The following is a 12659-nucleotide window of genomic DNA, read 5'->3' as shown; positions in this document are numbered from 1 at the left end:
TGCTGGGACCATGTGAGGCCCAGTACAGGGGATGGGGGGCTCAGCACATGTCTGTCACATAAATAAATAATGCATCATGAAATCTTTTTTTTTTTTTTTTTTTTCATTTATTTATGATAGTCACAGAGAGAGAGAGAGAGAGGCAGAGACATAGGCAGAGGGAGAAGCAGGCTCCATGCACCGGGAGCCTGATGTGGGATTCGATCCCGGGTCTCCAGGATCACGCCCTGGGCCAAAGGCAGGCGCTAAACCGCTGCGCCACCCAGGGATCCCCTTTTTTGTTTTTTTTTTTAAGATTTTATTTATTCATGAGAGACACAGGCAGAGACATAGGCAAAGGGAGAAGCAGGCTCCCTGTGGGGAGCCTGATGCGGGACTCAATCCTAGGACCCTGGGATCACGCCCTGAGCCAAAAGGCAGATGCTCAACCACTGAACCACGCAGGTGTCCCTGCATCGTGAAATCTGATCCATGTCTGTGTCCTGAGTGCATGTCCCTCCTCTGGGCTCAGCCCGGCCAGAGATGTTTCCGGGGTCACCCAGGTGCTCAAGATCCCAGCTGCCTGTGTCTCTTACCCCTCACAAGACCGGTAGCCACTGGAGGCCGGCCTGGTCCTGACTCACATCTGGAGGCCTTGGGGGATGTGTGTCTGGTCAATGCCTGACTGTTGAGTGCATGTTCTCGCCCTTCCGTCTTGGCAACCCCACCCCTTCTTTACTGCTTGGAAACTTCCAGATGCCACAGGTGCTGCGTGAGCAGGGTCCTGTTCCAAGAGGGTCTCATACAGGAAGGTTGCATGACTTTGCTAAGGCTGCTGTAACCAAGTACCGTAGACGGGGGCGGGTGGCTTTAGCAACAGAGATCTATTGCCTCAAGCCCTGGAGGCCAGAAGTCCAAGATCAAGTTATGGCAAGATTGGTGCCTTCTAACAGTGGTCTGTTCTGAGTCTCTCCCTTTGCCTCGTAGATGGCCGACTTCCACCAATTGTCTTTCCTGTGTGTTCAAATTTTCCCTTTTTTTTTAAAAGATTTTATTTATTCATCACACACACACACACACACACACACACACACACACAGCAGAGACACAGGCAGAGGGAGAAACAGGTTCTCTGCAGGGACTCGATCCCAGAACCCTGGAATCACCACCTGAGCCAAAGGCAGATGCTCAACCACTGAGCCAATTGGCATCCCCAAATATTCCATTTTATAAGGGATTTGGGTCCTATTGGATTTCGGTCCACCCTGTGATCTCATTGTAACTTGATCACTTCTGGGAAGACCCCCTCTGTCAGTGAAGTCGCATTCTGGAGTCCTAGGGGTTAGGATTCCAACAAATGGGTTTCAGGGTGTGTAATTAAACTGGTAACAGGGGGGCAGCCCTGGTGGCTCAGCGGTTTAGCGCCGTCTTCAGCCCAGGGTGTGATCCTGGAGACCCGGATCTTGTGCTTGTGTCTCTGACTCTCTTGTGCTTGTGTCTCTGACTCTCTGCTTGTGTCTCTGACTCTCTCTCTCTCTCTCTGATGAATAAATAGATGAAATCTTAAAAAACAAAACAAAACAAAACAAAAAAAACACAAAAAAATGGTAACAGGGCTTGAGTTTATGTGCCCTGGAGCCCAGCAACTGCTTCTACTACTGCCCCTGCCACTTCCTAGATTAGTGGTGACCAAGACACTTCTCTGGGCCTCAGTTTTCACATACATAAAATAGAGATAATCATAGAATCTCTGTCATAAGATTTTTGTGAAAAGTAAATGCATTACTGTATTGAATGTGTTTCAAGCAGAGCCTGGCATATAGTGGGTGCTCAATACACATTAATCATTATTATGGTTATTGTTATTTTAAGCAGCGGAATCAGTTGTGGCATCACCTCCTAAAAGCCCTCTCTGATTGCCTCTGGCTCGTTCAGGCCATCTTCTGGGTTTTCCCAGGGCACTCTATGACTCCTTTAGAGCACATCTAGCCCACAATAGGGATTTTGAAAGAAAGAACATTCCGTGAGTTTTTGTTTTGTTTTGTTTTAAATACTTCTCCCTCATCCAGATGTACAGTTGGATCACCTGAGCCTCCTGAAGCAGTTTGAACACCTGGACCCTCAGAATCAGCACACCTTTGAGGCCCGGGACCTGGAGCTGCTGATCCAGACGGTAGTGTGAGGGGGGGCCTACAGGCAGAGGATAAAAAGAGGCTTTGTGGAAGGGGAGAAGGGAATGGAGCCTGGGACATGAGCCCACCCAGCCCTGCCTGGTGTTCTCTGAGGCTGGTGGCTGCAGAGGCCCAGGTGGTGCCCAAAAGCCCTCCCCATATTCTCTCTGTGGACTTGAAGGTATAGGCAGGATGGGGCTGAGCTCCATTCAGACCTGGTATCTTTTTTCTTTTTTTTTTTTTTAAGATTTATTTATTTATTCATGGGAGACACAGAGAGAGAGAGGCAGAGACACAGGCAGAAGGAGAAGCAGGCTCCATGGAGCCCGATGCGGGACTCGAGCCTGGATTCCAGGATCACGCACTGAACCGATGGCAGACGCTCAACCACTAAGCCACCAGGCGTTCCCCAGACCTGGTTTCAGATCCCTTCTCAGGGATCTTGGCTTTGCCCTTCCCATATGATTTGGGGGAAGGGGGAGGCTGTCCCCCCTGTGTCCTCGTGAGCGGCAGAATAATGCCCCCCGACCAAAGATGTCACACCCTACACATCCTAATCTGTGGAACCTGTGGTACCTGACCTCACCTGGCAAAAGAGATTTTAATCATAAGCTGAGAGTCTTGAGCTTGTGGGTTACCCAGGTGGGCCCTACATGTCATCTCAGAGGGAGATTTGACCGCAGTAGGAGGTGGCATTGTGACCACCGAGGCAAGATGCTCCACTGCTGGCTTTGCAGGTGGAGGAAGAAGCTGCAAGGATGGAAGGCAGCTCTAGAAACTAGAAGAGGCAAAGAAAGGGATTGTCCCCTAGTCTCCAGAGGGAGTACAGTTTGGCCACCACTGCAATGTGAGCGACGTGAAACTAATTTCACATCTCTAGCCTCTGTACTATAAAATAATAAATGCATATTATTTCGTTTTATTTTTTCTTTCTTTCTTCCTTTTTTACTAGGCTCCACACCCAGTGTGGGGCTTGAACTCACAACCTTGAGATCAAGAGTTGCATGCCTGGCAGACTAAGCCAGCCAGGTGCCCCCGAGTGTGTGTTATTTTAAGCCACCAAATGTATAATTTGTTATCGAGGCTGTAGGAACTAATAGAGTCCTTCCCTGAGATATGGGATCTCCAGCCCAGCCTCAAGGGGAAGGACAAGGGCGCTGGGGGTGGGGAGTTGAAGGGGATGCCCAGACCTGCCTCTGCTTCTCCCCTGCTCACTTTCATTCCAGGGGTCCCCTGCACCGCCAGGACAAAGCCAGAGCCAGCCACCACTAGGACTGAGCTCTGCTTCTCTGGCCTACTGGAGCTCTATCTAGTGGCCAAAAAGATAATAGCAGCCATTCGAGGCTCTTCCTGGCATTGGGCTCAGTCTGTGAGCCTCAGGTCGGGTTTTTTGGTTTTTTGTTTGTTTGTTTGTTTTTGTTTTTTGTTTTTTGTTTTTTTTACTAGTCGTTTCCAGAACATTACAGAACATTCTACTTTTTTCCAGCCCCACTGTCATTCTCCTAGTTTCAACTCCCATCATTTCTCATAACCGCTTCCTCACTGGGTTCCCTGCTTCTGCCTTCCAAGCTTATCAGCAGGACTTCTCAACTCATCATTCTTGATGTTTGGGGCCAGATAATTCTTTGTTGTGGGGGTATCTGTGCATTGTATGATGTTTAGCCACATCCCTGCTCTCTAACCAATTGATACCTGTAGAGCCAGCCTCGCTGTGACGACCAAAAATGTCCTCAGACATTGACAACGGTCTCCTGTGGACCAGTCACCTCAGGTTGAGAACCTGTTCCTAATAAAACAGCTACGTTAGTTTCCTATGCTTTCCTGTAACAAATTACCACGAATTTAGTAGCTTAAAACAACTTGAAATTATTGTACAGCGTAGATCAGAAGCCAAGAAGGATCTTCCTGGGTGTGTTAATTTGCTATGGCTGCTGTTACAAGTTACCATTGGCTCAGTGGCTTAGCACAGCAGAAATGTGGGGTTCCTGGCTGTAGAATGTGTGACCTGATCTCAGGGTTGTGAGTTTGAGCCCCATGTTGGGTTATAGAGATTACTTTTTAAGAAATAAATAAATAAATAAATAAATAAATAAATAAATAAATAAATAAGACAGAAACATATTCTCTCACAGTTTTGGAGGCCTGAAGTCCAAAATCAGTATCACGGAGCCAAAACCAAGTTTTTGGCAGAGCTGTACTCTCTTTAGAAGCTATAGGGAAGGGGACGCTCAGGTGGCTCAGGGCATGATCCTAGGGTCCTGGGATCAAGTCCCGCATTGGGCTCCCCACAGGGAGCCTGCTTCTCCCTCTGCCTATGTCTCTGCATCTCTCTCTGTGTCTCTCATAAATAAATAAATAAAATCTTAAAAAAAAAAAAAAAGAAGAAGAAGAAGAAGCTATAGGAAAGAACCCACTTCTTACTTCTTCCAGATTCTAGAGGCTGCCAGCATTCTGCATTGTGTAAGCCCATTGCTCCAGCCTCTGCCTCCATGGTGTTCTTGTTGTGTCTCTCTGTATCTTCTCTATAGTCTCCCTTACAAAGACACCACTCACTTGGGTTTTCGGCCTACTCTAATCTGGTAGGACCTCATGGTAACTAGGTAAATCTACAAAGATCCTATTTCCAAATGAGTTCACATTCCGACATTCTGAGTGGACATGAATTGAGGGTGGGGGGGATACTATTCAACTGAGTGCCGTATTGCTATCTCCAGCTTACAGAGGAAGCAACTGAGGCACAGTGAAGCTGAGTAACTTGCCCAAGATCACACAGCCTGGTGGGATTTGTTCACACAGCAGAGTCTGGATTTGAACCCTGGGCAGAGTAATTAGAGACCTAGCATTCTTTATCACCTAGCTGGACTGCTTTCCCTATTAAGTCCATCTCTTAAGTGTGTTTCTTACTGTTTATTTCTCCAAAATATTTATTTTATTTTATGTATTTTAGGTAATCTCTATACTCAGTGTGGGGCTCGAACTCACAACCCCAAGATCAAGAGTCGCATGCTCCACCAACTGAGCCAGCCAGGTGCCCCTATTCCCCCAAGATCCTGAGATTGCAGAGGACTTGAAAGAGATAGGTTGATGTTGTTACCATGTAGGGGTGCTTGGCTGGCTCAGTCACAAGACCATGGGGCCCTTGATATCAGAGGGTTGGGAGTTCGAGCCTCATGTTGGGTATAGAGATTACTTAAATAAATAAACTTAAAAAGAAAAGTTGTTATTGTGTAACCATTCTAATCTCTTCTGAACAAATAGAGGCAGCTGTGTTATGGGGCAAGAGTAGGTCATAGAGATCAAGAAGTGAGCTCAGGACATGGAACCCAGGACTGGGTGGAGGTTGGGGCAGCCCCTGACCAGATTTAAGGCTGAGGGCCGGAATTTGGAGGTTGAAATTAGGGCCTGGGCATGGCAGTGGGATGAGAATGGCGGTCTATCTTTTCCCAGGCCACCCGGGACCTGGCGCAGTATGATGCGGCCCATCATGAAGAGTTCAAACGCTACGAGATGCTCAAGGAACACGAGAGACGCCGTTATCTGGAGTCACTGGGTGAGGAGCAGCGCAAGGAGGCAGAGAGGAAGCTAGAAGAACAACAGCGCCGGCACCGAGAGCACCCCAAAGTCAATGTACCTGTAAGAACCCCTATATGTGCCTACCCCCCATGAAGTCCAACTCTCCAAGCACTGCAAGAGGAGAAAGTAGTTAAACAATTACAATTCCCAGCAGACCCTGAGGTCAAAAGTCCCTTTAAATATGCCCAGCCACCCCTGGGGCTGCTGGGACTTGCAGGGTTTTTTTAATTTTTAATTATTTATTTATTTTAGTTTTCTTGCTTGAGGGAAATGACATTTGAGGGATGGGGGGGACTTAGACTTCTTGCTCATGAGCCCCTGGCTCTCGCCTCCACAGGGCAGCCAAGCCCAGTTGAAGGAGGTGTGGGAGGAGCTGGATGGATTGGACCCCAACAGGTTTAACCCTAAGACCTTCTTCATACTGCATGGTAAGGTGGGGAGGAGCCCCAAGACCTGGGCTGAACCCTGAGGTTCTGTCCTTTCCGGGACCTGAGTACTAAAAAGAGATCTCCCCATCTCAGTGGTGCTTAGGCAGGCCAAAGAGGTCTGATCCCATCCCTCCTGTTGGTCTAGAAGGCTGCACCCCTCCCCATTGCTAGGATCTTCTGTAGAAGAGCTAGGCCTCTATTCTGGAATACACCAGACTTCTCAGTTCTCAGGACTGATATCCGCAAACTGAGCTATCCAGGCTTGGCCAGGCTGGGCCCCTCTCCCACAGTAGCCCAAAATCCCTGGTCCCTGCCAGAAGCCCTATTGCCAAAAGTGAGCTGCTCCCTAATAAGCCAGCCTCCAGGGACTTAGAAGCACCTTTTCTGGTGGTTCAGAGGCACATCTCCCTTCATTCTCCTCCTCTCTAGCAACCTAACCCAGGGTTGCCAACCCCTCCCCTGCCCCCAGCTATGCCTAGGACACTGACCCAGAAGCTGCAAGCACGACAGAGCTAACCAGGCTCTGCTTCATTCATTCAGTGAACATTTACTAAGTTCCCTCTAAAGACCAAGCTTCACAGAAACCCTGTGGATCTACTGTGAACAAAACAAAGATTCCCCCCTCTCACATAGCCAGTGATCATGCAAACAGAGAACTCTGTATTTCAGAGTCTAAAAAACTGGATAGTGTAAGCTATTCTAGAATTTTTCCATAAGGTGCCCATTAAACTAACACACCACCGATGACAAGATGCCCCCTGGTCTTAGGGATAATAAAATGGGGGCGGGGGGTTGTATTCCACAGTCAATGAAGTGGGTTCGATAATAGCATCTCGGGCGTGATAAGTGATAAGTACCATGGAAAAGAGGATAGAGGGGCTTAAGGCCTAGAATGTATCATATACCAGCCCCATGTGGCTACTGAGCTCTTGAAATATAACGAGGAATTGAATTCTTTTTTTAGTTTTGAGACCTGAATTTTTTTTAAATATGTAATTATGGTAAAATACACTTAACATAAAATGTCTCATCTTCAGCCATATTTAAGTGTATAAGTCAGTAATGTTAAGGACACTCATATTGTTGGGCAACCCATCTCAAGAATTCTTTTCATCCTTTTTTTTTTTAATATAAAGATTTTATTTATATATTAGAGAGAGAAAGAGCATGAGGAAGGGGAGGGGCAGAGGGAGAAGGAGAGGCAGACCCCCACTGAGCAGAGAGCCTGACATGGGGCTGGATCCCGAGACCCCGAGATCGTGACCTGAACCAAAGGCAGACTCTTAACTAACTGAGCCACTCAGGTGACCCTTTTTTCATCCTCTCAAAATGAAAACTCTGTTAATCACCAACTCCCTGTTACTCCTCCCCTACCAGCCCCCAGCCACCTCTCTTCTTGGTGCCGTCTCTGTGAACTGGATTATTCTAGCTACTTCATATAAATGGAATCATACAGCGTTTGTCTTGCTTGGGACCAGCTTATTTGATTTAGCATCATGTCAAGGACCCCAAGTTTTCATTGTATTTGGCTGTTATTAATTTAAATTTCATGTGACCCCTGTGGCTAGTGGCTCTACCGGACAGTGCAGTTCTATTTTTTTTTTTTAAGGTTCTATTTATTTATTCATGAGAGGCACTGAGAGAGAGAGGCAGAGACACAGGCAGAGGGAGAAGCAGGCTCCACGCAGGAAGCCTGAGGCGGAACTTGATCCCATGACCCCAGGATCACAATCTCAGCCAAAGGCAGACGCTCAAGCACTGAGCCACCCAGACGTCCCTGAACAGTACAGTTCTAGAGAGATGACGTTTAAACCTAGACTTTAATGAGGTGAGAGTCTGAGCCTTGCAGATATTTGAGAGTAGCACGTTCTAGGCAGAGGGAACAACAAATACCCACAGGGGAAGAGTGAACCTGGGTTTTCAAGGTAACAGCAACCAGATTGCTCAGAGCCATCCAGCTGGGTTAAGGAATTTGGATTTTATTCTCTCTGGGATGTGATACCACCTGCCTTAAGGGCCGACATAATAACCCAGCTGTCTGCTGTGTGGAGGATAGGCTGTATGTGTGAGGGCCAAAGCCAGGAGAAGGCCAGAGAAGCTAGTGACTGCACCATGGGAAGGAGGGAGAAGTGTTTGGATTCTGGATTTATCTTGAAGGTCAAGGTGGTAGGACTCATAGATGGACTGGATGAGAATTATAAGCGAACAGAAGGGTCAAGTGTGACTCCAAGGTATTTCACTTGAGCAACTGGAAGGATGAAGAGGGAAGAGCAAGCCTATGGGAAGATTGGGAACTAGGTCCATTCGTGCTAAATTGGAGGTGTCTGTTGGACACTTACATGGAGAGGAGAGTTGGCAGTTAGATATCAGTGTTGATGGCACTGGAAGCTGAGGGCCTAGAGCAACCCATACAAAGAAGTGCTGGCCAATCACACTCTTTGTAATGATGAAAATGTTCTGTGCCACCAATATGGCAGCCACTGGCTACATGTGGCCACGGAATGCTTGACCTGTAACAAGTGGGACTGATAAACTGAAATTTTTATCTTGATCGTTTTAAATTTTTTTTATTTTTTTAAGATTTTATTTATTCATGAAAGACACACACACACATGGGGGGGGGGCGGGGGGGCAGGCAGAGATACAGGCAGAGGGAGAAACAGGCTCCATGCATCTGGGTCTCCAGGATCACACCCTGGGCTGAAGGCGGTGCTAAACTGCTGAGCCACCCAGACTGCCCAATCGATTTAAATTTAAATGGCCTATCAGGGCACCTGGGTGGCTCAGTGATTGAGGTCTGCCTTTGGCTCTCAGGTCATGATCCTGGGGTCCTAGGATGGAGTCCCACATCAGGCTCCCTGCAGGGAGCCTGCTTCCCCCATTACCGGTATCTCTGCCTCTCTTTGTGTGTCTTATGAATAAACAAATAAAAATCTTTAAAAATAAGTAAAATAAATAGCCTGTGTGTCTAGTGGCTATCATGTTGGATTCAAAGATTAGGTGGACAAGAGGTCCCAGGCCTGAGCCTTGGGGCACAGCAATATGTAGCATTCAGGAGGAGGACAGAGCCAACAAAGGAGAATGAGGAGCACCTGAGAGGAGAGAATGATGTTCTGGAAGCCAAAGGCAGAAAGTCCAATAAAATACAAGTTAAAAATTAACCATTGGCAGGGCGCCTAGCTGGCTCAGTCAGTGGAGCATGTGACTCTTGATTGCAGGGTTGTAAGTTTGAGGCCCACTCTCGGTGTGGAGATTGCTTAAAAATAAAATCTTTAAAAAAAAAAAATTAACCATTGGATTTGCAAGGTCAAGGTTACTGGCCATCTCTGAAGGACCAGTGTGGAAGCTGACCTGAGGCAGCAGGGGAAGGAGGACAGTTAGCATAGCTCACTTGGCTGAGAAGCCTGGAGCACTGGAGCTGTACAAGCTGGGTGGCAGGAAGAGGTTCCTTTGGCTTGTTTCTCTAGGAAGCAGAGGCCTCTGACACCCCTGCATCCAGGGCAGAGGGGTTGATCCTGCACCCAGATTGCCAGGTGTTAGAGATCAAGTTGTCCTGCATGACAACCACCCCTAAGAACAGTCCTGGTAAAGTCCACCTTCATTTATTCCATTCTTGGGACCCTGGTTGGTAGGGACCTGGGCTGTCCTAGCAATGAGCCAATGGGGCACTGAACTCTGAAGGATGTCATTCTATTGTTGGAGACCTAAAGATACCTGTGCTGTAATAACAGAGCCCACATCAGCACCCAGTTCCTTCTCTGCTAGGTCCCTCAGAGACCTGACCCATCCTATACTCAGTCCCCCAAGATACATTGTTGTCTTCCCCTCAGATATCAACAGTGATGGTGTCCTGGATGAACAAGAGCTAGAGGCCCTCTTCACCAAGGAGGTGAGCATTTTGGAAGCCATGGGTGCAGAGGCTGCCCACATCAGCTGTGCATCCCCTCACAGGAGTTCCCTGGGTGTGAACTCAGGGGAAAGTACAACTCCCAGCAGCCTCTGGGGCAAACACAGGCTACCAGGAGAGGCCAGGTGCCCCCAAGGACTTCTGGGAGTTTAAGTTGCCTGGTTGTGTGGATGAGTAGCCTAGGTGAGAGGTTGCTCTAGACCCCTCAATATGTCCTGCCTCTCGCTTGACCCTGGTGCAGCTGGAGAAGGTGTATGACCCAAAGAATGAAGAAGATGACATGCGGGAGATGGAGGAGGAGCGGCTTCGTATGAGGGAGCACGTGATGAAGAATGTGAGATGGGAGTAGAGGGGCTGGTGGTCATGGGGAGGGTGGGGGCAGGGGCGAAGTGAGGATCAACTCTGTCACTTACCCTGGCTCCCCAGGTGGACACCAACCAGGACCGTCTTGTAACCCTGGAGGAGTTCCTCGCATCCACCCAGAGGAAGGAGTTTGGGGACACCGGGGAGGGCTGGGAGGTGAGGCCATGGAGGATTATCTGAGTCCTGAAACCTCTCTCCCCTGGCTCTAACCCTTCTTTCTGGGTTTCTGACCTCTTCTCTGAACAATCTGGGTCTCTGCCTCCTTCTATCTCTGGGTTCTGTCTCTGTCCCCCTCTACATCTCTGTTCTCCCCTTTCTCTGGGTCTTTATCACCCTCCTCAGCTTCCCCTCAGATCCCTTCCATTGGCATATGTATCCTGGGCCTCCCAGCCTCCCCCAAACCTCTGTTATCTGAAACCCCCTCCAACCCAATGGGGGTGGGCCAAGGCTGACCTGACCCTGCTGATGGCCCCTTCCCCCACCTCCTTGCAGACAGTGGAGATGCACCCTGCCTACACGGAGGAGGAACTAAGGCGTTTTGAGGAGGAGCTGGCTGCCCGGGAGGCAGAGCTGAATGCCAAGGCACAGCGCCTCAGCCAGGAGACGGAGGCCCTAGGGCGCTCTCAGGGCCGCCTGGAGGCCCAGAAGAGAGAGTTGCAGCAGGTGACTGGCCAGGGAGGCTGGGCCCATTCTCTGAGCACTGGTGGCCTTTGTCCTTGTGTGTCCAGAGGCTGGGAAGGCCTGCAGCCACTTTGTTCATCACTAGTAGATGTTCAGGCAGTGGCTGCCATCTTGAGTAAGGGCAGATGTCTCCATCCCTGACAGCTCTGGGTGCCATGTTGGATAAGGGCAGTGCAGCTCTAAGCAGGAGAGTGGTGGTGGAGGTGGTTGGGAGGCCAAGCAGGGAGGAGGAGGTTAGACTCAGCAAGGGTTCAGTGAAGTCTTCTCTGTCCCAAAGTCTGACCCAAGCTATGAAGCCAACTCTTGGTGAGAGAGGAGAAAAAAAAAAAAAAAAAAAAGCTGGGTTCAGGACCACTTAGCAAGTTGCCATGGAGACCTGGCCTTATCCCCTCTTGCCTGTGCAATCTCCCCTGCCTATTGCAGGCTGTTCTGCAAATGGAACAAAGAAAACAGCAACAACAAAACCAGAACAGCCCAGCCCCTGGCCCAGAGGGACAGCTCCAGTTCCACCCGGACACAGGTGCTGGGGATGGGGGAGCCTGGGCACCCCGGGGGGGAGGGAGCTGTGGCCCATTCTTGGGTCTGAGGGAGGAAGGAGCTGGAGTGCCTAGTGCTACCATCGCCTCCCTCTATTTCCAGATGACGCCCCTGTTCCAGCCCCAGCTGGTGACCAGAAGGATGCAGACACTTCAGAAAAGAAGGCTCCTGATCAGCCCCCTGAGCTGCCCCAGTTGGATACCCAACACCTGTGATCCTCCTGGGATGCCCCCACCCCCCCACACTCTGGGTTCCTACCGAGGCAGCTGATGATGAGAGGGGGATGAGGATCAACGTGAACCTCCCCTGGGGACCGGCAATTCTTGTGGCCACCTGGGGGAGGGGAGGGCCAGGTGGCACTTGACTCATTGCTGCCCGAGCCCTGCACCTGACACCTCAGCTTCCACAGCCTCCCAGTCTGGTCCCTTCCTTCCGATCCCCTCCAGGGGACTACCTTCTCAAGTCTAGTTGGGCCCTCCCCGGGTCATCTGAACTTAGGGAAGTCCTCTCCCTCCCGAGAAGGGTCTCCTGCCTGCCTTCCTACATGGTTTGGCCTCAGCTGCCCAGGTGGTGGCCACTCTGGCATCCCGCATCCCCACAGCTGCTGGAATCCTGCCTGCTGCCCAGCGTCGATGGGCTTATGAGGCCTGAGTGGTCCCTCGAGAGCTTTCCTTGCCTTTTGTGGGACCACCGATACCTCAAGGACAATGTCTTCCCCGTGACAGGGTGTGAGGGGCTGCAGAATCGTCAGCATAGCCACTTAGTGCTGATACTTGGAACCCAGACTCTCCGTGACCCCTGGCTTCCAGCTGCCTCAGCCTCTGCCCCGATGCCTGGCTCCTTGCCCCTGCCCTACACATCCCCAGAAGGGTCCTGGAGCCAACCCTGCCCCAGGATCAGGTTCCAGCCTCTCAGTCTCAGAAGAGGGGGGGAGCAGCCCCCATTTCTGGCCTTTTCTCACGTGGCTCCAAGTTCTGCTCTGTACTCCAGTTCCACCCAAATACACTTTCTGGAACAATC

At 49.8% G+C, this 12659-nt stretch overlaps 1 protein-coding gene across 1 annotated transcript in view; it reads left to right on the top strand.

Annotated features, from left to right (window-relative positions):
- Positions 1-12659, top strand: part of NUCB1 (nucleobindin 1) — a 22108-nt gene extending 9449 nt beyond the window's left edge. Inside the window, exons 5-13 of the mRNA XM_072772189.1 lie at positions 2049-2152; positions 5598-5783; positions 6061-6151; positions 9982-10040; positions 10300-10392; positions 10485-10577; positions 10914-11084; positions 11526-11622; positions 11742-12659. Of these exons, the coding sequence (XP_072628290.1) occupies positions 2049-2152; positions 5598-5783; positions 6061-6151; positions 9982-10040; positions 10300-10392; positions 10485-10577; positions 10914-11084; positions 11526-11622; positions 11742-11854 (1007 nt within the window). The 3' untranslated portion in view covers positions 11855-12659. The remainder of the gene's footprint in view (positions 1-2048; positions 2153-5597; positions 5784-6060; positions 6152-9981; positions 10041-10299; positions 10393-10484; positions 10578-10913; positions 11085-11525; positions 11623-11741) is intronic.

This window comes from Canis lupus, chromosome 1, assembly GCF_048164855.1.
Source record: "Canis lupus baileyi chromosome 1, mCanLup2.hap1, whole genome shotgun sequence".
In the NCBI taxonomy this organism is placed as follows: Eukaryota; Metazoa; Chordata; class Mammalia; order Carnivora; family Canidae; genus Canis; species Canis lupus.
Note: the sequence above shows the minus strand (reverse complement) of the source record. Positions and strands in the feature narration are given on the sequence as shown.